We start from the raw sequence: 25,334 nt of genomic DNA on the forward strand, positions 1-25,334 counted from the left end.
CGACTTGGCCACTCCGAGACCATCTAGCAGCCTTCCTGTATTGTTGCCATTTTCATGTCATTAGATTGGATGATCAGAGAGTGCACTAGTCAGAGCTCACAAACCGCATCCGCATAAAGTGCACAAGCGCAAATACATATTCCTGTTTTTTCATTCCACAATGGCTGACAGAAGAGAAGAAATTGATTTTGTCAGAGATATACTTACAAGAATATTTACAAGAACCATTTATACTTTTGCATTTTAATTTCTGAAGAATTTGCACAAAAACACACATTTTGCCTTCATTTCTCAGTATATGAGATATTTAGTTTGTGATACAGTGCACTGCTGTGCTGTGTTTCTCTGTAATTTTGATGTTTTTTATAGCTGTCATAATGTCATAATGATAGAATTAAGTGTTAATTAAGAACTATTAAGAAATGTTCTTGCTCACTATGGCTGAGTAACAGATGATTATGGTATGAAAGCATTTATGTAACATTCCAAGGTTAACATTAATATATTTTGTTTTGTATACTGTGGTAATTTATGGAAGACAAGGATTTACAGGAATCTACACTCTTATAGAGTATACTGTACCTTACAAGTGCAAACAAGGACTTGCCAAAATTATGAGAAAAATCACATGGAAGATATCCTGTTTGGAGTTGGGCTTCAGACCTTGCAGATCGATAAAAGAGAATGTTGTGATGGTTTGAGTAATGACTGCTTTTTCTATCCACCTTCCCACATGCTGCCTGCATGTAATCTGCTGCACCATTAATCTATCTTGAGCCTTGGCTTCCAAGAATGCACTTTTACTCAGAAGTGTTTTAGTTCCTTTTGCCAAATGTGCTTTGTATAAAGCCTAAATTCAAGAAGGGTTTGCTCAATTTTTGCAGGTGTTTTGATCAAGAACAGTATCAGTAAATATAAAATGGATCATTGTTTTTAGGACAATATATGAAAGCTAAATCTTAATCAACATTGGGCAAATCACATTGTGCTTATCAGAATGTGCTAATTTTACATATTTCATTAACGATTTCTTGGAGCATTTTGGTTGCAGTCATGCAGTCAATCCATTGCAGTGGCTTGAGACAGTAAGGTTAATTGTAAACTGACTTTTCTTTAAAAATAATACAGTTCACATGCAACATGTAGGTTTGTTCATCATATCACATTTAATATGCTAACTTTACTTTCTGTGTTTTTCTTTGCAAAAGATTGTGAATAACTAAAGAAAACACTTTCGCTTTCAGATATCATTTTTCGTTTTTTATTCTCATGTTTGCTCTCCCCATAGATATAGATATTTATTTATTAATGAAATCTTACTTTTTATGTTCATTCTGGACAGCAGCTATTTTTCCAGATCACTAATAAAACTTTTTGGGTGTACACAGAACAGTGAACATAAGGGGAATGTAGCTCAGATATAATGCACTGAGAAGCTTTATATTTTCAAATATGTTTCAAACAGGTTTAAAAAGTAAAAAAGTGTTTTCACTGATTCGATTGAAATCTTCTTAAATTATAACTTAAGTGATTTTACATTTGCATTTTTTTATATGATTTATTTGTTTCGCTATAATGTTGAAAATCGGGACATCTGAAATAACCAGGTGTAATATAGCATGTGTTTTGGCTTAAAAGACATTTAGGAAACATTTGTACATTTTATTCATAAAAACTCTAAATGAGGCATGAGTTAAGGGTTTCAAAGCCAACCATTGTTCACAGGAAGCCCTGTGAATTTGTAGCTAGCTTTAACAACTTAGCTATTATTTTTATTACAGTCACATGTCACTGTAAATTACATCAGCAGTCCAAGTATGCCTGAGTCTGTTTTCATTTCTGTCTACATCTTATTTTAAGTCAAGACCAAAGCCGTATCCCTAACACATGCTAATGAATGCACAGAGCAGGCAAACTAATCTGCTAACTCTCTCAAATTACAGCTGGAGTGTGACATTTTGGATCGGCCAAGTTTTCCAGACAGCAATCTGTCAGTGTTATGAAGTAACACATGGCCAAATGGTGGTCATTAGCATTGTCAATCAGGAGCAACCAAAACTGCACCACTATCAAACCAGTGGGATTAGCTCAGAAGTTAACCTTAGCAACACATTCTGGGGAAACATTATTATATTAAAGAATCTTTGTTCTTATAATAATAAAGGGCCTGGCACTGGTATCCCAGTGGTAACAATCTCAAATGTATTTATGGCAAATTATCAATGCAGACACTGGGAAAGTTCATATTAAATTGGGCAGACTGATGCAAAAAAAATGTTCAAATGTTCAAATATATATATATACACATAGGTAAAATTCATATATGCCAAGCAGGCATAACATTATAACATTATGACCAGTGAAGTTAAAACCAGTAATTATCTCTTCCTCATGGCACCTGTATGTGGGTGGGATATTAAATGAACATTTTGTTCTTAAAGTTGATGTGTTAAAAGCAGGAAAAATGAGCAAGCGTAAGGATTTGAGCAAGTTTGACAAGTTTTGTCTAGCCAATTTTGTCTAGCCAATTGTAATGGCTAGATGACTGAGTTAGAGCATCTCCAAAACTGCAGCTCTTGTGGGATGTTATCAGTCTGCAGTGGTCTGTTTTTATTAAAAGTGGTCCAAGGAAGGAACAGTGGTGAACCAGCGACAGGGTCATGGGCGGACGAGGCTCATTGATGCACATGGGGAGCAAAGGCAGGTCCATGTGGTCAGATCCAACAGACGGGTAACCGTAGCGCAAACTGCTAAAGAAGTTACTGCTGTTAATGCTCGAAAGGTCAGGACTGTTTTGGCAGCAAAAATGGGAACCAACATAATATTAGGCAGGTCATAATGTTATGCCTGATCAGTGTATATGTGAGCCACATTCCCAATGGCAACATCACAGAGACATCACTGTTGACAAAATTGGCAGATAAGACTTTGTTATAATGTGAAATTGTTGCAATTTAAGTTGTTTCATTACAGTCACTAACATTTAAATGACCATTTATGTTATTAGCAATTATTTAAATAAGTTACACAAGTTGTTTTCTATGGCAATAAAATAAGGCCATAAGCTGTGTCACTGATTAGGAATTTGCAGCATTTTTGTTCTGGATTCAAACCAATGAGAAATAAGAACTGGCTGAGAACTGACAATGGAAAATGGCTGACTGAGAAACGATGTTGGACCCTTAACTACTCAGCTCTGTTTTTGGATTGTATTCTCCCATATATGTAAGTTGGTTAATAAGCAAGTCTATGCAATAAATGCAATTTATAATCTGAAAGTTTTTGCTGACTGATGCTTTAACCAATGAAGAGGAAGAGGAAACATTAAGGATAGCAAGAAGTGAATTTTGAATAAAACATTGATTTTAAAGAATGAAACTTCACAGTGCTATTCCTGGAGGGTTGGTGTGTTTCCTGCAACTGAAGCCGATGATTCACATTGTTCTCCTTCCTAAAACAAAGAAAAAATGCAGACTTGTGTTAAGAGTAATCAACTTCATGTTTTATAAAAAGTCAGGTGTCATATTAGAATGTAAAAATAGCCAAAGCAAAGAAAAGATGTGTGCAGATACCCCAAATGGCTCAGCAAATGCCCTGTAGCCACTGTATAGAGGGTTCTGGATGGACACAATATCATTATTGCCACTGGCCGTAGGGGAGGTACCGTCTTCATCATCGTTCTGTTAATAACAAGTGAACAATAATCAGTTGAGGTCCAATCAATCGAGTTCTACTTCTGACCACCTTGACCACCAAAAATATAACCTTGTCATTGACTCAAAATTAGCGCTGTCAAAATGAATGCGTTAATAAAGAATTTACGCAAATTCATTTTAACAGCACAAATTTTATTAATGCGCGATTAATGCAGCACACATTTCTGTTTGTTGTTTTATTAATTAAAAAAAAAATTATATATATATATATATATATATATATATATATATATATATATATATATATATATATATAAATGAGGTAAATTCATAAAAACCTTCAATGCAAAACACATTTATTCACGATGTTCCTTTTTTTACTCAGATATAAAAAAAAATTAAAGACAACAATAAAAAAAAAGAATAACTCAAATCAATCACCTAAATTGGCCATGGTGCACACATCCGTCAATTAAAATAGTCCGTGTAGAAACATAGCAAAAGTTCTGTGTGATGTCCTAATGATTTATGTAATTTAAAACAGTGGTCCCCAACCTTTTTTGCACCACGGACCAGATTACTGTCGGACAATATTTTCAGGGACCGGCCTTTAAGGTGTTACGGATAAATACAACAAAATAAAATGATACGAGCGGCATAAAAACTGGTATTTTCTAAATATAATAATAAACGTGAATCCACTGTGTTGTTTTTTGTTCATTTTGCTCGCTTGGGGGTTTGAGTTTAGCGGTAATGTATTATGTGTTAGAGGCCGGAGCAGCCCCTTTAAGAAGGTTATGGAGGTAAGACATGTGACCGAGGCATCATGACATGCATCAAGAGTGAGTCATAGACAGATGTGGAGGAGAGAATCTGGTAATTTTCCAAAATAAAACTGTCCAGAATCAGATAATAAATAAAACGGAAATAATGTTATGTATTTTTTCTGTGCCGCCTGGTACCAACTGACCCACGGACCGGTGCCGGTCTGCGTCCCGGGGTTGGGGACCACTGATTTAAAACACCTTAATTACTTTAAAACCTTTACAACAATATTTTATCTCAATGCTTTATATCAATATTTGTCCATGACCATGTTCATTAGAGTATTAAAAAAAAGAATTACATTTACATTAAAGGTACAATTAAAACAGATAAAAATGTGTGATTAAGTTGTGAATAATCACTAGTTAACTTGTGACAATCAAGCGATTAATCACAATTAAATATTTGAATTGATAGGCAATCCTACTTAAAATATAAAGCTGTAATATAAATGATGGCACTTATATTCTAAACTTTCGAATGGAACACTAAAGAGCTTAAGTGCTGTTCCTTATTTTAGTTCCAGTTATTCTATGCAAAATATAGACTATGTAATGTATTTAGACTGGTGAATTTTAATCTGATTTTAAGTGTCAGCTGACTTCAAGCAATGTTCAGAACAACAATGAACCTGTACTCTGCAGTGTTCATCTAGCTTATAAAATAAATGTTCATGTCTTTTGTAATAACTGTATTTCACTAGTTTAAAATGATAGGATGGAGATTTAGATGTAAAATGTGACTTGTAGAGGTACCATATATTGTATACGATCTGGTAAACAGGCATGTCAGACAGTCTAAATGCTTTTAAGTGATTTAAGTGTAGTCCATGTGCATAATGCATATCCCTGTGTTTTCCAGTAGTACCCCCAAAAGGCTAGTGTGGGTGCAGGTTTTTATTCCAGTCAAGCAAGAGCTCCACCTTTTTACCAAGGCTTCAGTTTATTTGGAATGAAAACTTGCACTGACACCGACTCTTTCCTGAAAAGACTGGATATCCCTGGCCTATAAATATATAATTCTGCTACTTAACACACAAAATGATTGTGTGAACACCAGAAATCACATTTATTAAAGCATGTATAGAACCTCCAGTACGTGGTAGAAACTTCCAAGTATTTGGTTTCTACTTAAGCATGGTTCAAAGTACAGTAGTTATAAATTAACCTGCATCCTTGATCATGTTTTATATATATATATATATATATATATATATATATATATATATATATATATATATATATATATATATATACACACACACAGATTTAAACAATATTCATGAACCTAAAACTTGTATGCAACAAACACTCATTCAATAATTCCTTTTGTCTTCCCTGGAAACTACATCATAGTTTATTTTTTTTAATATTTGAAATGTACTTTATTGAAAAATTGGAAACTTGCCTTAAAGTACTGGAAGCGAAAGGCATTGTTCTTATGTTTCTGGAAACAAAATGCCACACCTGCAATAACACCTCCAATGAAAATAACAATCAAAATGGCAGTCATTGTAGATGAGCTGGACTTTTGGTGGGAAGGAGCTGAAGGTGGCACCTGCTGAAAAAATAAATTGAGCTCAATTAAATAAATATCACATTACCATTTGTATGTATGTATACAATGTATATAATATATTGATATTGATATATTGAACATATATTACATTACAGCTATTAATTATACAGATTCCTGTATAATTAATAGCTGTATTGTAATATATGTTCAAGGAAAATGTGGAAAAGAAGTTTTAAAAGAAACTAACTGAACACTCACAGTAGGTGCTTTTAGAGGTCCCTCAATGATTTGGATCAGTCCGTTAGTAGCTGCAATATCCCAAACTAATATTTTCCGTTCATTTACCAATTTTACTGGTAGAGAATCCTGTTGGGGGAAAAAAAAATTTAATTAACCATAACCATAAAGAGTATGCATTGTGCATGTTGGTAGTTTCATCCTTAATCCTAACTCTATTTTTTTTTGCAATGAGCAATGTGCATGGGTCCCTGAAGAATCTTGTAGGACAAAGAAAATCATTCGAAATTAATTAAATTAGAAATCCTGTACACCTGCTCATTTATGCAGTTACAAGTGACGAGTGGTCTGTATACTGAAATTAGCAATACAGAGATGTGGAGCCCCGCCCCCCAGACCACATCTGTGTTATGCTAATTCCAGCGTATAGACTGCTCGTCAGTTGCTCTAACCCGGCTCTGAAACAGGTGAAAACCTGGCCAGCAGGACTGTTTTGACTGGGACATGTTTAGAGAGGCTGCAACCAACGGCGATTCCATCAACTTGGAGGAGTACACATCATCATTGACCAGCTACATCAGCTTGTGCGTTGATGATGTAACTCTCCAAGACTGTGACCTCTAATGAGAGACATTTTCACCCATAGAACTGTTGCTCAATGTTGTTTGTTTTTTTGCATCATTCTGTGCAAACTCTAGAGACCATTTTAATCCCAAGAGATTAGCAGTTTCTCAAATACTTAAACCATCTGCCCATCTGGCACCAACACCCATTTCATTATCAAAGTCATACTTGGAGATCACACCAATATTTTACATTTTACTGAAGCTTCTGGCCTGTATCTGCATGATTTCTTGCAATACACTGTGACCCTGACCAAGACAAAGCAGCTACTATGGATAAATAAACGAATGAATAATACATATGTTAAAATAATATTCTGGAATAAAAGAGCAGTATTATACAGTCATTGAGTAATTGTTCATTTGAAACCTGCAGTGCCTAATTTAAATGCACATTTTGGCTTTCTTCACTAGGAGGTTTCCATGGTAACTTCTGCTTAACTTGATGTTGTTAGCACTAAATGTAAATGAACGGTATGTTTGAAATGACCACATATCTTTTTTCGCTTGTGATCCTGGGTGAGCATTCCTACAAGAGAATACTGATAAAGCATTCCTTTCAAATTCCTTACATTCTTAGTACTGAGAAACAGCCTGGTAAGTCCTGGTATTTCAACAAAGTCCATCTGTTTTTTACTTTAAGTATCAGACTTGTGTATGACTTGTGCCCTGTCTGAGTGCAGTCTTCTCTGGGTTTCACTTTATGCTAAAGTCAACTGGCAACTTCTTTATTATTAAATCATCAAAACTACAAAATACATGCAGGATTATGCACTGACCAAAATGTTGAATCAAATAAGTCTCGTTCTTCTAAGTATGAATGATAATAGTTTAGCACATCGGCTCTCAATGTCTTTATCGATGTAGCTTTTTTCACAGGGGTGCACAGTACCTTCCCCAACAATAGCCACAATGTAGTATGCATATACAAGTTTAAACTGTATTTGTATTCTGTGGTGGTAACAGAGGATCCAATTGCCAAACTCTGAAAAACAGCATTATTCATTTTCAACCAAACTTTGCTGTTGGCACTCTGCATTCCAGCAGGTAGTGTTTTTAGCATCTGCCAAACTAAGAATTATCTATCAAACTATCAAATCATCTACCAAATAGTGTGGCGTGATTTATCAATACAGAGAACACACTTCCTTTACACCACTTCAGCCGATGCTTGGCATTGCACATTGTCATCTTTTTTTTAGCTATAGAAAAACATTTTATGTAGCTGCTAGCAGGTTGCTACTAGAGGCAGTTGGAGCTTTGTGATAAGTGATGCAACAGAGGAGGATAGTACTGCACTACATGGTTCAGCACATGGCAGCCCCTCTGTGAGTTTGTTGGTTTACTGCTTTGTTGCACTTGGATGCTTCAATTTCAAAAGAACAGAACTTATTGTTGATCAGAGTTAGCAGAGGAGAAAAATACCACTAACTGACTTGTGGAGAAGGTGGCATCCTGTGACATTACAACATTTAATTTTCACAAAGGGCTTTAGTATGACTCATTTTACTGCTAATATGGAGATGATATATCTATGTTCTAGATTTTATGAACCTATAGGCACTCTGTGTTGATAAAATGGCAGAAGACGATTATTACTTTTCTTCTTTCCATACTTTTTGCTTTATTGCTAAGCATATAGTGCATTAACTATTTTTTTTAATCAGACTTTGTAGGCTAGCAGTATATGCTGATCAGTAGTGTAAATCTAAATGGATTCCATTAACAGGCAATAAACACTAAAAGGATAAAAAGCATAATTACAGGAACTGGATTTAAAAGGTTTTTTTACAAAGCACTTGGAGCACCTCAGTAGGAGCTTCTCAAACTTTGGTGAAACTATATTTTCCTGACCAGCATTAATTTACAAAACTACCAAAATTACATGCATTTTGTCTTTAGGGAATTCAGAATATACCTGGGCACCAAACACAACAAAAGTAAAGTAATGTAGTAATGTGTGTCTTAATAACAGAAAAGCAAGTGCATACATACAAGTTGGGTAATATTATTTCTAGTCATTACTGTCTGTTTTAAAGATTTTTTTCAAACCACACAAAGAACAATAAATTTGCACTTACCTCAGTTTGTGTTTCATTGTTGGTTACTATTATAACTTTAAGATCATAACCCAGCCGAGATGGGATTGCTGTGTTATGTTTCAGATCGTCAAAATAATGTAGGGTGTTGTTTAAGGATACATGATATTCCATATCTCTGAATGACAAAGTCTGAAAATATTGTAAAGTAAAAACCATATACATCATTAGGTTTGGGATGAAAATAATTATTATAAAAATCATGGCATTGTGACAAGTTTATTGTAATAAAAAATATTCATGTACTTTATCTACCTCTTACAGCATGAACCCAACACTCTCACTCTGATCACTGACAACTACTACTTATCAGCTTTGGCACTCATGGACTATATTTAAATAATCCAGTCTCGAGAGTATTTGAATAGAGACAGGCCAGTGCTTGATATGTAAATGGGCAGAATGTAATGCGTAGCATTGAGACATTTTTATGTACATAGTGTTTCTGCCTGACAATTAAATTGTTTCAAAGAATTCTAAGAGAAAAAAAAACGTGAACTATCAAAGTCTTAAATTGACTTACATTAGATATCGCCTGTTTTGTTTTTGTATGTTACATGTGTTTACATGAGGTAATGTATAAGTAGTAGCTAAAGCAATCTGAAATATGTGTCTTATAATGTTATTGGATACAAAGAGCAGACATTAGACATGCCAGTTTGGTCCAATTTTTAAAACCCAATTCAAATCTGTGTTTGAAACCGAGATGCAAAAATCGTTTCCTTAATAACCAACGGTACAAAAGCACGGTGTGTGGATGTGGTATAAGAGTGCATAGGCGTCCATTTCATTCCTGCTAATTTTGTACATAAATTAAAAGAAGCCAGGATAAATGTAATGCAAGGTTTGAGTAAACACAAATTCATGGTCAATAGACAAACTGAGTGGTGTTGTAAATAAGGGGTAAAACCATATTCCTAAACATAATAATACCTAAAACATTTGTGACAGCACAGGAAAATGGAAGCACACAGTGCATGAACATTAAAAAACACTGAAACACTGAATGCTGGTGAGTTGAATAGACCAATTAGTTGATATTATTGTTGCAAATTGAATTTCTTGGAAGGGGCTTGATGTTTTTTCCAATGTAGTAGCATAGGAAATTAATTCAACTGAAAATGTTTAGCCTGTTGCATTTTTGGCTTGTTCCAAATAATAATGAGAATTTATATGTGATTTAGTAAAAGCGTGCGAGCTCATAATGTCTGCTTTTTAATAAATAAAGTTATAGTAGCTGCCTACCACAGCATTTTGAAGTTGATATGGTGAATATAAATCTAAATATAGACTTTCAGCATTCATTTTAAGTTAATTACTTTCAAATTAATTCAGTGGTGTAACACTTTTTACATGTATGGGCTATATTCAATGTTTATGGCAAACTGTAATCTGGCTTTGTTTATGAGGCTTTGTGTTTTAGAAGTTTTGATTAAACTGTGGTAGACAGCTAAAATAACGCTAACTTTGTCCAATTATTTTCAAATATTATGCATATTTGGATAGCCTGTACTACATAGACAAAAGTATGTTGATACATAACTATCAAAATCATATATGCTTATTGAACAACCTATTCAAGAATTTGTCCCCCTTTGCTGCAATAACAGCATCCACTCTACTATGAATGGTGTATGCTATATTTTAAAACATAGATGTAAGGATTTGCCCATTCAGCCACTAGAGCATTAGTGATGTCAGATATTGGTGTTGGGTGAGAAGCCCAGGCATGCAGTGCATTCCAATTCATCCAAAAATGTATTCAGTGGGGTTGAGGTCAGTTCATGTTGTTCCCCACTTGAGTTCATCTACACCAACCTTGGCAAACTATGTTGTTATAGAGCTCAACTTGTGCCCAGGGCCATCGTCAAGAGTTACCCTCTTAGTTTGAGTAATGTTTGATGTTTGCGGTTTTCACATACTTTTGCTGATATAGTATATTCAAGCTTAAAGTTTGATGCTGTTTTAGATCACATCCATCTGCATGCAAACATATAGGCTCATAAACCATTAACTAAACATATTTTCATTCTTATTAACAAAATACCCACAGTATATGATAGCTTTAAAGTGTATTTCCAGTAAAATAGTCATACTCTTATTTAAAATAGTTAACTGACTAGTGACTTTTATGTCTACTCAATTTCTTACAAAACCTGCTCTGAGTGAGACCTTTGGCCACACTGTTCTCCCTTTGTATATAAAATGCTGTTTCAGTCCTACACCAGACATAGGAGAAAGCTTGCTAAATTTATTTTTAAAGTTTCATAAAATAAATGTATAAAATTTATAAAGGTGTATGGTCTCTTTCCAACACAGATACCTTCATAACTTCACCTTTAGTTATTACAAAAAAGTTGCCATGTTTTTACAGAAAATAATTTTGTTTGTTAAAAGTCTGCTGACCTTATTGCCAGAAAATCCTGCATTGTATGGCACAAAAAGTGTTGTGTTTGTTGAACTGCTTGACAGGAAATCCAAGAGCTTTTTCCCCTCCACAGCAATCTCTGCATACTTTACTAACAGCTAATAAAAGGATTAGAAATAAAAACAATTAAAAAAGCATTTGAAAAAACCATGTCACTGTACAGTGGATATCAAAAGTTTACGTTAGGTAATCTAATGGGGAAATACAAACAAAAACAGAAATATTTTAGGGTTAAAATGATCAAATACATAAATAACCTGATTGTGTAAGGTGTGCACAGCTATTAAACCAATACAGATCTTTTGGGTAAGTAGGCACCAAATTCCCCACATGGACCAGTCAGATAAATCCAAGGTGTCAAAAAAATCTTACCAAAACAGATCTGTATTTTGTGGTAGATTGATTATATGTATATCATAATTACTTTCAAATATGAGTTTGAATTATTTTTTTGTCACATGCCATATTATAAAAGGGTGCTTACATGTATGCAACTAGATTATTGTTTTTTCATTGTTTTTTCCTTTTTTTCCCCAAATGTTTTTCACTTCATTCTGTTGTTTGGTATATTGAATGAGAAAAATAATGGCATAATTTTTTATTATTTTTTTTATTTCTTGCTTTGTCAAAAGAACACAAAGTTTTAACAGTTCTGTGTAGACCTTTTATATCCACTGTACTTGAAAGTGATGACAGATTTATTATATATATATATATATATATATATATATATATATATATATATATATATATATATATATATATATATATAAATAAACAGAAATGAACTCTTACAGAGTAAAATATAGAGAGGTTTGAATGGGTAGCGATGACTGAGGCAAGATTGCCATTACAGAATTCTCCATCGCCAACATATCCAGGCCCACATTCACATGTTACCTCTGGAAAACAAGAGTAACAAGAGTAAATAAGAGTATTTCAGATTTTTCCAATATTCATAAATTATTATATTATTAGTGGATGAAATCATTTTATTGAGTATAGGTGAACTTTAAACTTTATTACTTCCATATTCCATTTATAATATTTATTCCATATGTTTTAGCAGTACCTCTAATGCTGTAGCAGTAAGCATCATAAAGACTTTTTTCTTCAGGATCCTTGTACTTGACTATGCCCACATGATTGTCACCACATTTTGCAGATGGAAAGCGGATTGGATAACCCACATTTTTTCCATCGAACCATCCGGCAACACATAAGTGCATTCCCATCTAGTTGATGAACAAGATGGAATCGGTAGCACATCAGATTATAAGTAAAAACAAAGATTTTTTAAGTGAAATTTAACACGACAGATTTTTATACAACCATTGTCTAAACATATGTGTACATACACAAACTAGGGGTGTCCCCGATTAAGAATTGTACTTAATCCAATGTAAGAATTTACATTGTCTAAATAGATTAAAAAGGGTGAAAGTGATTAGTATCAAGGCGAGGCGCTGCAAGTGTGCTAAGTGCTGAGGGGGGCGTGGCCGGTGGTTTCCTGACAGGTTGGGGTGGTGGTGGTGGTTGTTTTGGCTGGACGATGACACCAGGTAGTTGTGATACGATTCCTCATAAAATTTTAAAGCTACGATGTACAGATTAATAGAAGAAAATATAAAAAAAATAATTTTGATCAATAAACCTAAAAAATGTACAGAAAGGCCACACTGCAGAGAGGATTTGCAAATCAAATTAAATTGGCTAAACTGCCTGGGCAAGTGCAACATTGATGCGATGAAAAAAAATAAAAACTTCATTTACAGAATTTAATTAGAGCAAAACATACCTTTACAGAATAACCCAGATATTATAAAATATAATCCCTGCTGGCAAGATGCTCCTGTGTTGGTCATGAATTATGGAACCATTAATCACATTAACCACATTAAAAATATAATTATTAAAAGCTTCTTTTTTTTCCCATTTTTATTTATAACTATCATAATAGAACGCATATTAACTTATTGGGAGAAAACAGGTTCAATGTTAAATCAGACATTGAGCACCCCTATATAACCAAAAAATGCATCATCCTCATTTCATAGCATCCAAACAAAGATTTAACTGTGAGATTGAAGGTTTCATTATTGATTATTGATTGATTGATTATTTCAGCAAGATAACGCTAAACTGCAGACTGCATTTATTATAACAGCATGGCTTCCTAGTAGAGGAGTTCAGTTGCTGACCTTTCAACAATTAAAAACCTTTGGAGTATCATGGAGCAAAAAAAAAAAATACAACAAAGAAGCCCCAGGACTGTCAAGCACTTAAAAAAATTCTAATTAAAAATTAATTTTAATTTTTCCCTTAAAATAGTGTATTTCCTCATATTAAACATTTGATATTATGAAAAAATATGGGTTAATAATTGCATTTTGTTTTTATCTACATTATACTTCGTCCCAACTTCATCAGAATTGCGGTTGTATAAGAAAATACATTTACAGCATGTATCTCAACATTGATAACTAACTGGACACAAATGTAAATTTTTGAACTTGATTTTCAACCTCAGTTCTAACTTTTGCCAGTTAACAACTCCATCCATTTTACTAATTAGTGGTAGAAACAATTGCTTAAGCAGGTTTTCCTTTTTTTTGGCTTATTTTATATTAAAAAATCAACAATCAAACAAGGAAGTATGTCATGTCTAAGATGAAATGAGATGTGTGCGATAATGTAAATAAATTCTGACAGATTTCCTCAACAACACATATATAGGTTTTATGTAAGAAGGTTAGCAGGTCTTTATTCAGCCTGACAAGAGTAGGTTGCCATGGCTACGGTGTTTTTTTAATGAGAATGGGCTCTACTGATCTTGAAGGCCTCAGGTGCCTGAGTGACAGCACAGAGAGATAGGCTAGATTATGTGACCTTGCTGTCCAGGATTGACTAAATACAAAGGAGACATATTTTGATTTAGAATGCTAGTTAAAGCCTTGCAAGGGCTCCAGTTACACTTCACTAAATCATTAATTCCCTTAAATCACTGCGTATGCCTAATTGTAATGGTAAAATGTTCAAATTAACACTGAACAAATTTTCAGGATAATTCACAGACACTTTTTTTTTGCCTTTTGGTGCAAAATCACACTATGTGAAATAATATAAAGTAACCACTTAATTGTTAGAAAATGTCAGACTAATGCTAAATATATCCACAGGTATATTATTCAAATAAAGAATGTACTTGTATCCTTCACATGAATCCAACCTCCAACCAACATATGTTTGGTGCCAGGAATTTGAGTAATTTATTTTTACCTGTTGGGCATCAGAAAGCTGGGCCAAAGTAGCGAGTGTGGCTCCTTCAGCTTTGCAGGCTGCCTCTGCTGTTGTGTAGTTCATCATATACTTCCCAGCTGGTGATCTCAGGTGGAAGACACCTGCTGTTTTGGCTGAATAACATATTCTCATTACATATAATTAAAACTTAATGATGTGTTAAAATGATAAACATTCATTGACTAAACAGCCAATTATAGAAATGTTTTAATCACCATTATTTACTTGTTTAAAGAGTTATTGATACAGTTTCTCACAAGAGTGAATACATACTTCACATTTCAGCAACCATTTCATTATATTCATCTCAAGGGACAATACTAATTGTAATAAATGAAATGAAACTTATATATTTTAGAGTAGTCAGTGTGCAGCTTGTATAACAGTACAGATTTACTGTCCTTTAAAAATAACTCAACATTCAGCCATATTCTCAAAATATCTGGCAACAAAAGTGAATACATCTTAAGTGAATTTGTCAAAACTGTCCAAAGTGTGAATTTTTTATTTTTTTGTGAGCACCATTGTTATCATTGTTGTCAGCACTGCCTTTAATCCTCCTGTGCATGAAATTCATCAGAGCTGCACAGGTTGTTGCTTGGATCCTCTTCCACGCTTCCTTAATGACATCACAGAGCTGATGGATGTTAGACACATGGCACTTCACGTCCACTTGAGGATGCCCCACAGTCGCTTAATAGGGTTCAGGTCTGAAGACATACTTGGCCACTTCATCACCTTTACACTTAGCAAAGCATTCTTGGCGGTGTGTTTGGAGTCGTTTTCATGTTGGAAAACTGCCGTTCAGCCCCAGACCATGATTCTACCACCACCATGCTTGACTGTAGGCAAGACATAATGTTGGTACTTGGTACTCCTCACCAAGGCATTGCCACACTTGCTGGACACCATCTAAGTCAATTTATCTTAGTCTCCTCAGACCACAGGACATGGTTTTAGTAATTCATGCACTTGGACAGGTTCTTCAGCAAACTGTTTGAGGGCTTTCTTGTGAGCCAGCTTCAGAAGTGGCTTCGTTCTGGGATGACAGCCATGCAAACCGACTTTGTTGCAGTGTGCGCCATATGGTCTGATCACTTACAAGCGGACCTTCCGCTCCTGAAAACTCTAAAGCAATGCTGGCAGCACTTATGCATCTGTTTTTTTTAAGCCAGCTTCTGCACCTGAGGCACAGCATAAGAATTCAACTTCTTTGATCAACCCTTGTGATTCCTACTTTCAGGGTGTAATCGATCTTTTAATAGCCTAGACCATCTTTTTGGAGAGCAAGAATACTAATTCTCAAATCCTTATTTGCAATAAGGTGTCATGCTGAACATCTAGTGGTGAATTGTACTCAAAGCACCAACTTTTAACTGCTTTACACAAGATACACACATTTGTATGGTCCTGTCAAGCAGACAAAAACATGAACATGATAAATAGGAAATTTGGCTTTGCATGTTTAAACAATGTACAGCTGTTATCACTTAGGGTGTACTCATGTGTTGCCAGCTAGTTAGAAAATAATGGCTGAGTTCTTTTTTAGAGGACAGTAAATCTGTACTGCTATACAAGCAGCACATTGACTATAAATTATATCCAAGTTTCAATTCTTTGGTATTGTCCCTTGATAATATATACTTTAGTGAGATACTGTACAATGGATATAAAAAGTCTACACTTCCTTATGAAACTGCATATTTTTAAAATGTAAAAACAGAAATAACAACAATACAATCATCAGACTTGCTACATCTTTGTTATCTTCCAACAAACAAAAATTCAGAAATAATAAAAGTAAGCTGTTGCTGTAGTATTTGCCTAATATCTAGGGTTGAGTTTTCCTAAGAGCCATGGGCCACAAAGAGTTGCCAAAGAAACTGTGAGTCTTGTTGAAAGGTACCAATCAGATATAAAAGAATATCAAAGCCACTGAATGTACCATAAAACATTATCAAAACCATCATCAATTAGTGGAGAAAATTTGGCACCACAGAGACATTGCAAAAGTTGATAAAAGAATAGGGAGAAAACCTATCAAGGAGGCTATCAAGAGGCCAAAAGCAAGACTAAAGGAACTACAGGAATTTATGCTAAGTGCTGGTCACTCCTTGCATGTGTATTCTTACATGTGTATGCAAGTATGCATGTGTGAAAATGTGTTCTGGTCTAATAAAACAACGGTTGAACATTTTGGTCATAGTTATAATAGGTATGTTTGGCACAAAGACAATACAGAGCATCATCCAAGGAAAATCTTACTGACAGTGAGGCATGGTGGGGGTAGCATTATGCTTTGGGGATGTTTTTCTTTAGCTGGGCCAGGGGCACAATATTTTGGCACAAAACTTTCTGTCCTGAGTTTGAGTCAACTTGAGTAAGTATTGTCTTCAAAGCAAAAAAGAGAATAAACAAATGGAAATATTTCATGGAAATATCTTAAGAATCTACTTTTCACTGAAAACCAGTGTGTTAAATAAAATACAAGAAATGTGCCAAACATAATCATTAATCCTGGTTGTCTTAGACTTTTAGAGTACACTGTATGTATTTTACTTTATATAAGCAAGCACCTAGTATAAAAGAAAGTAAAGGGGGAGGATAATAAGAGCAATTGTTTCACACCACAATATAACTTGTGGTTTTCTGCTTAGGTTTTCTGCTAATTGATAGATGTAAATAATAAATAGCTTTGAATGTTTACTATTGGTTTAAGTCCTGAGTATTGTCTGTACAGACAGCGTTTGTTATTAAACCAACAGGATAAAGCAGCAGAAAGACCCGATAGCTATCTGAGAAAAAAGCCCACCATTTAAAAGCTGAGAAAAAAGGAAAATCAATCAGAATCATTGCACAAGCTTTGAGCATAACCAATACAGCAATTTGGCATATCCTGAAAAAGAAGAAACTGCTAGTGTACTGACAATCAGACATCAAACAGGTCACAGAAAATTACAGAACTTGATGAGCAAGACATTGGAAAACTGAGAAAAGCCCCAAAACAACAGTGCCATCATCAAAGCCTTCATAGGACACAGGTATAATACTTTATTTGCAGAAATATAAAGGAATTAAAAATAAAATATAAAAAAAATGAATCAATTAAGAAGTCTACAAAGATTTTCTGGAAATGTATAAAGGAGCTTATCTAATCTAATTAAGAGGACTGGTCAAATCAATCCCCAGACCTTACTCAATTGAACATGGATTTGCCCTCCTAAAGAGGAAACAGTGGTAAAGATTGTTAGTGAACATGCACACACATACACACTCTTTGATTTCTAATGGAGCAGACTTAGCTTAAATAAAAAAACTCTGCTTATTAAATTAAATATATATATATTTTTTAATTAAATACAATATTCACAATTCATGGAGTTTACATAATAAACTCAACACATTAGTAAAAAATAGAATAAAATAGTAATTAATTTATGAAATCTGAACTGTGAACCTGATGAAACTATCTACTTGATTTTATTAACATTATGGAATGCTCCCACACAGTTCAAAATCCAGCGATATTGCTGAATGGTTATGTGAAATATCACTTAGTAAAGTCAATCTGCTCTTGCTGCCCTGAAATACTAATGATAGACACTACATAATTAGAACCCAGGCTGATTGATAATCATCTATCTAGGAGTAGATTACACCAATAAAATGTGATCATCGGGCTCTATTCATTCCTGTGGTTACGCTAGGTTAAAGCTCTGCACACAATAATGAGCAGTAAGAATAGATGTGCCATTAGTGGCCGGATACGACCACAGGCCGTATAAATATATAAAATAGTCCAGAAATAAAGAAATATTCAAAGGTCAAAGCAGAAAACAAAGAAAGAAAAATTAGGTAAAGTCTATTCTGTCAGCTGGATTTAAATCCTATAACAATGCAATATAAATAGGGGGAAATGGATGAGTCATTGGGTATATTGCATAAAACTAATAAAGCGTTTTTAAAGCCATCGATTCCAAATAATGACTCAGAAAAGCAAGATAACCAGTTTGGTCATAATGGTCTACATAATAGTATTTACCGAAACCTTTTAAATAATTTTTTTTTAATTATAATAATTAATTCCTAACAGGTAATAAATATCAATTGAAATGAAACTCATACTTTAATCAAGTCAATATCGCACCAACTGAGTTAAGTTTAGAGATTAGAATTGACAGTGGTGGACAAAGTACACAAACCATGTACTTGAGTTAATGTAGAGATACATTCTGTAAAAAATTATTTTGGTAAAAGTAAACCTTTAAACTTTCACTTCAGTATAAGTACAAAAGTATTTGCCTTTAAATGTACTTAAATATAGAAAGTACTACAATTTATTATGGCTATAATGTTCCTATTATATTTTTTGTCTAAGACTCTTTGCTTAATCAACTCACTTCTTTTCAATACTTTACGGGTCCTGAGTACCACTGAAGGGGTCTCATGTGCAGAGGCCAAGTGTAACCACTTTGGACGCTGCTGCCATCAGCCCCAGCAGTCTCTGGAACTTCTTTACAGTGAGTGACTGGCCTTCTTTCACTCTCTCGACGGCTGTTAGGATAGATGAGATTCGAGCAGGAGACAACTGCACCCGCATGAGGGTCGAATCCCACACTACGTCTAAGTAAGTGGTTCTCTATAATGGAGAAAGCCATATCCCCAACTCCTTCATGTGAGCATAAATGACATCTCAATGCCGGACCGCCAACTGCTCCGAATGAGCCAATATCAATCAATCGTCGATATAATTTAGAATGCGGACACACTGAAGTCTCAGAGGGACCAGAACCACATCCACACACTTTCAGAAGGTGTGGAGTGAGAGGGCAAGACCAAACGGAAGGAGCCGATATTGGAAAGCCTCGGGAACCTCAGGAATCTCCTGTGAGATGGAAGGATGGATACATGAAAGTACGCATCCTTCAGATCTATCGTGACAAACCAGTCCTCGGACTTGATTTGAAACACAACTTGATTAAGTTTCAAAAGTGAGCGGTTTAGCTGACGTAGATCCAAAATAGGATGCAACCCTCCGTCCTTCTTGGGAACTCTGTCTACAGTGCACAGGACCCATCAAAACACATCTGGCAAAGCTTCCCAGGCTGCCTGATAGTATCTTAAGGGAATCAGTCTCTTGAGACTGACCTCTGGTATGCCTAGAGCCGGAGCTACACTCTGGTGCAGCTCTAGGGGCCTCCTAAAGGGCAGCTAACTAACCCCCCAAGTCCGGCATGCTTCCAAAGCTTGCGACTGAAGCTTGCAAACCCCAGGTCCTCAAATGCCACTTTGCCTCAGTGAAAGCGGGGCCAAAACCATGAGGAGCGGGAGTACCCGGCAGTGGATTGTTCGCAATGACATGCGAGCGCAATCTATGCAGTCGCTCTCTCGAGAACCGACCTAGCAAGCTCCACACAAGCAACAGGCTGTGTCTACCCACCCTGTGATATAGCTTGTACGTAAATGTAAAATACTTACAGTGAAAATGCAAGTCTTTGCAGATCGCATTAGCATTGCAGTCTCCATTGTTCTCCAGACAGCGATCGACAGGTGGCACCACCTTCTCGAAGCACTGGACTCCATTGCCCACATACCCTTGGAGGCATTCACATCGTCGTTCATTCTGACGAAAGTAAATAGGTCAGCATATGTTGTTACAATCTGTCTAGAAAAAATAAATCATATTAACTTACAGGTCCAATGAAAATGCAGTTTGCAAAGTCACTGCAGCCACCATTATTTTCCTCAACACAGAGGTTGATGGGGGAGCAGTTAGAGCCATCTCCAGAGTAGCCGGCTTTACAAGTGCATGTAACTTTGATATCAGACTGGGTGCAATTAGCCTCGACATGGCAGCCTCCATTATATTCATTACACAGATCTGGAGCTGGAAAAATTAACAATGAGAGACGATTAGCATTTTCACATAGGATCTTTGTAAGAACATGCAACAAACGTTTATCTTATCCCTTACAAATAGACATGTAATAAAATTATATATTGCAATAGTCATCACATATTATATATGATCGCAAACATTATTGTTACATATGTGTATGCAGTCATTAATATGAAATATCATGCAATATCAAAAAGTTATAAAATATTAGGGTAGTTATTATGATTTTACTGATATTACTGAAATTTTACACAGTAAAATACAAAAATTCTGTGGGGGTTTTTGCCATACTAAACCATCACGTAACAACACAGATTATCACTTTCCAGGTTATCTTAAATTAGAGTGACCTTTCACTAGCCTCATATACACTACTCAGAGTATTTCCTACCCTTTTAGTTCATTTTTGCCCTAGTTGTTTTTAATGAAGCCAAAGCCTGCATTTGCCTTATGCACCAAAACTTGGAAAGGGTCAGGTACCAATCTATGTATATGTGTGGTTTTGGCTAAGAAAAACTAGTCAAGCTTTTTTAAAAAGTAATTAATATTGCAGGTAGGTACTAAAGTTGTGAGTCAGGAAATGACGATACATCAGTCCACATGCGACATAAGATATATCCAGGGAATCATTCAAGCCAATCATTTGCATTAGTCACTTCACTGCATAATACCTCATTTCAAAGTACTTAAATATAATTTTAAATATTGCTTGTTCTGCATGATCGCCTCTGCGTCACACACATAACTGGAAAATAAAAGGTTGACTGACACTTTGTCTTTTGCTACTGAAAATGTAAGCTAGGATAAAGTGGGGCTTTTTTTACATTCTTTTTTAATTTTTGTAAACAGCTGAAAATTACACATTGATTTATAAACAAATTTAATATATATTTGTTGGTGTTTTTTTCATACCCTGCTTGTAAGAATACACACCTGATCACAGAAAAAAGCTATAGGTTCAATTTCTCATTTTACCAAATGTTATTTACTTTTGAGTTGCATTAGGCCTACCTTAAAATCCAAACAAAGTGGATACACATACCTGTGCAGTTGTAGCCATCTCCTTCATATGAAGGTTCACACTGGCATTGATTCTCTGGAAGGCACACAGCCTTAGAATGGCACTCTGGTGAGCATACTGGCTTCACATCTATTAAATTAAGAAAACTGTTAGTGGTGCAGTTCATAAAGATATTTTGGTCATCTGGACATATAATAATAATAGTCAAGGCAACTGGACCTGAAGACATTTTAGTATATCTGCCCTAAGCATCACCTTGACCCTACAATGTTAGAATATTAAAGTGTGTTTTCCTATCATTGGCTTAAAAACGGAAAATAATCTCTTTATTTTTTTTTACCGATTTTAGACTCGCATTTCACTCCTGTCCAGCCTTCCTGGCAGAAACAACTACCATCACCATCTATGCCATCCTCGCACTTCCCATTAAGAGTACAGGAACAGGCTGTGAACAGAGGACAATGTAGTGCATGTGTTAAATGAAATAAACACTAAATTACTGAAAGATTTTCAAACAAAAACAATGTCATGATTACATGCAGTTTTCAGCAAACCAGAATTGATCAGATCAGATTCAGACAGAACTGTTAATATCCACATCTATACTATAAAGTATTAACAAATTGATCCTTAAGTGCATTTTAGGGCTTCTTAAAAGAATTTTGCCTGGTGCTGTCTCTCAAAGGGAAAAACTCTGTTGTAGGTGTCAGAAAAATGTATTGGTTCTGCTAGAAGAATAAACTTCAAGAAGCTTAAGGTTGCAATAAACATTGTTTTCTAATATGTGCATATGACATTTGACCATGTTTATTTAAGTAGTTGCATTTACGTTCATTGTTACCATAACAACAAATAGCCTGTGAGTTTTAACAGGGCTCACAAATTGCTAAAGTTAGTGGATCATAATATCTGTAATCACCTTCATCCCTTTTCAACAAGTCTTATATGCTGTCTGCTGAACACATTTGGTGTGTGATCCTCTCAAAACATTATTTACTGTCACAGTAAAAATATCAAAGTATTTTAACACTGAATTTCTAAACAGATTATCCAACATTCATAGTCGTTTGTGTAATTATATACACATGCACCACATACTGTACACATTTGTTTATCCTATAGCATTAAGTCAAAGACGCACAAGTGATATACATATTAATTCTTAATTTCATTCAAATTTCACTGAGTGTGCAGTAAATTTTAATTGAAAGCTTTTTTACTGGCCAGAAGATAGGACTGTGTTTTATTCTTTTGTGGTTTATTCGTTTGTGTTTTTATTTTGAAACCGTTAAAATAATGAAAAAGGTGATGAAAAATCAGCTTGTGGAAACTGCTGTGAATGCGCATGCTGACCTTTAAAATATTTTAATAGTTTTAGTATGTGCCTTAAATCAATGAAAAAGAAATCTATAAAACATCAAAATCTCTTACATGCACCTATTAAAAATGTATTAATAAAAAAGAGAAGAGAGAATAAATCCACAGTCTGAGAACTGATTAAGTGACCTTAAGAGTACAAAATTCTGAGCGACTTCTAGGAAATAAGACATTGGTGAGCACTACACAAAGCACGACATGACACATCTGCTTAAAACAGAGCAGGCCATCAAAAAAACAGAAAAGAAGCTGTTGTCAGCCACCAAGACACTAAAATCTAATGCTGTACCTTTAGAGAAACAGTGACCACAATGCAAAACTTTATTACCACTTTAATATCCGCCTTTACATGTCTACAATATGCATAATAAAACCTTGAACCTAAGAGAAGCATTCAACCACCTGATACCTCAATTACTGCATCAAAGGATGTTTAAAAGCCCATGTGGTGACTCAGGAGCTGTATAGTCATAAGAAAAGAAAGCCATGCAGTAAACTGTAATTAAATGTGGCTGAAGATATAAGGTGGGTATGCTTTCTTAGAGGTATAGATACAGTAGATACAATATCCATCCAATTACCGTAATTTCCGGACTATAAAGCGCACCCATATATAAGCCGCACCCACTGAATTTGACAAAGATTTTTATTTTAAACATAAATAAGACGCACCTGTCTATAATCCGCAGGTGTCTACACTGAAACTAATGAACTTTACACAGGCTTTAACGAAAGACAGTGTCTGTTACACGTTGTAACGGGTGAAATATGTTGTGGCTCCTTTAAGAGCAGAGCGGTATTTTGGGACTAGCCTGCTGCCGCATTTTTCCACTATTACTGCATGTGTGCAAGACCGAGGAATATGTCCTTATTATTTTCTGATGCTGAAGTTTCTTTGACTAACCAGTAATGCTGTTGCCAAGAAAAATAAAAAAGCACGAGTTTTGGAAACCTGTCTGTGCTTATATGATTTCTGTTGCAACTGGAGTTAGCGAGCTCTCCCATGACCCAGACTCAACGCGTTACAACAGCTTGTATCTAAACAGTAGCCTACCAAGAAAGTCATTGTTCACTGTTTTCCTCCTTCCTTTCACAACTATTTCTATTAAGGAAAAATCCATAAATTAGCCGCTTCGATGTTTAAGCCGCGGGGTTCAAAACGTGGGAAAAAAAGTAGCGGCTTATAGTCCGAAATATACGGTAGCTACTATACTATACTATACTATACTATACTATACTATACTATACTATAAAATTTGCACCCGATTAACTGCATCAGATTTATTTATTTTTTTTTGTGGTTTAAAAGTGAACTTACCTGTACAGTTGGGGCCATAATGCTTCTCTTTGCACAATGTGCATGCTGTCCCAGTAAAACCACTGTGACATTTACATTCCCCTGTTCCATATTGCCCATCATCACAATCACCATGACTCCCACATGGCGCCTCCAAGCCTCCAGGACAGACTGCAACAGACATTGTATTAATTAAACGCATAATAATAAGACTCACTTACTAATGTAAATTTGTCCACCCCTGAACACCCGAGCATCACACCCTTATGTGCTTGCTGAGCAATCCATTCTATTTACATAAAGCTGTTCCCTCTTTACTCTTATAATTTCATTCACTTTCCATTAGATTCTTAAACATGGATTTGAGGATTTTTCTCATTCAGCCATAACAGCATTAGTGAGGATAAGAACTGACAATGGGCAAGAAGACCTGGCTTTTTCATCCCAAGGGTTTTCAGTGTCATCAGGGTCAGGGACCTGTGCAGGCAAGTTTTTCCACACCAACTTTGCCAAAATATGTCTTCATTAACCTAAATTTGTACAATGGTTCATTGTCATACTGGGACATGTTTGTTAGTTCGCTCTTAGTTCCACTGTAGGTTACAGCAAAGAGAGACATTCCAAACTATTGTTTTTAACATTGTGGCAGTAGTTTGGGTAAAGCTGGAAAATGGGTGTGATGGCAGGTGTCGGAATGTTTTTGGCAATAAAATCTATAAAAGCATTCTAGCACATTACCCAGCAGCAAATAGTTTACTAGATTACAAAAGAACATTGTAAACTTGTATCTTGTAGCTGTTTACATGCAGCTATTTTAATAGTTTTTCAACACTGATGAAATAAAGTAAAAAAAAAAAATTGTTTTATGATATCTACAACTATTTATGTACCTACAACTACAATGATAAACTATTACTACAATGTAGTCACAATACACATTTTGTTAAAACTTTTCTTGACTAAATTCAACAACTGCCTTTGGACTTTTATAATAACTTTTAAACAAACAAATTATTATTTGTTACAATAATACAAACATATAGTAGAATCTATT

The 25,334-nt window shown here is 35.0% G+C and overlaps 1 protein-coding gene across 1 annotated transcript in view; it reads right to left on the reverse strand.

Moving 5' to 3' along the window:
* Window positions 1–1,247: 1,247 nt before the first annotated feature.
* Window positions 1,248–25,334, reverse strand: part of stab1 (stabilin 1) — an 85,293-nt gene continuing 61,206 nt past the window's right edge. The window contains exons 56-69 of the mRNA XM_046874903.1: window positions 24,302–24,451; window positions 21,947–22,051; window positions 21,628–21,735; window positions 20,380–20,573; window positions 20,165–20,309; window positions 14,666–14,799; window positions 12,459–12,621; window positions 12,182–12,288; window positions 11,365–11,484; window positions 8,941–9,090; window positions 6,258–6,365; window positions 5,889–6,041; window positions 3,573–3,680; window positions 1,248–3,451 (exon numbers count right to left, since the gene is read on the reverse strand). Coding sequence (XP_046730859.1) covers window positions 3,389–3,451; window positions 3,573–3,680; window positions 5,889–6,041; window positions 6,258–6,365; window positions 8,941–9,090; window positions 11,365–11,484; window positions 12,182–12,288; window positions 12,459–12,621; window positions 14,666–14,799; window positions 20,165–20,309; window positions 20,380–20,573; window positions 21,628–21,735; window positions 21,947–22,051; window positions 24,302–24,451 — 1,808 coding nt within the window. The 3' untranslated portion in view covers window positions 1,248–3,388. The remainder of the gene's footprint in view (window positions 3,452–3,572; window positions 3,681–5,888; window positions 6,042–6,257; window positions 6,366–8,940; window positions 9,091–11,364; window positions 11,485–12,181; window positions 12,289–12,458; window positions 12,622–14,665; window positions 14,800–20,164; window positions 20,310–20,379; window positions 20,574–21,627; window positions 21,736–21,946; window positions 22,052–24,301; window positions 24,452–25,334) is intronic.

Source organism: Silurus meridionalis, chromosome 19 (assembly GCF_014805685.1).
Source record: "Silurus meridionalis isolate SWU-2019-XX chromosome 19, ASM1480568v1, whole genome shotgun sequence".
Lineage (NCBI taxonomy): Eukaryota > Metazoa > Chordata > Actinopteri > Siluriformes > Siluridae > Silurus > Silurus meridionalis.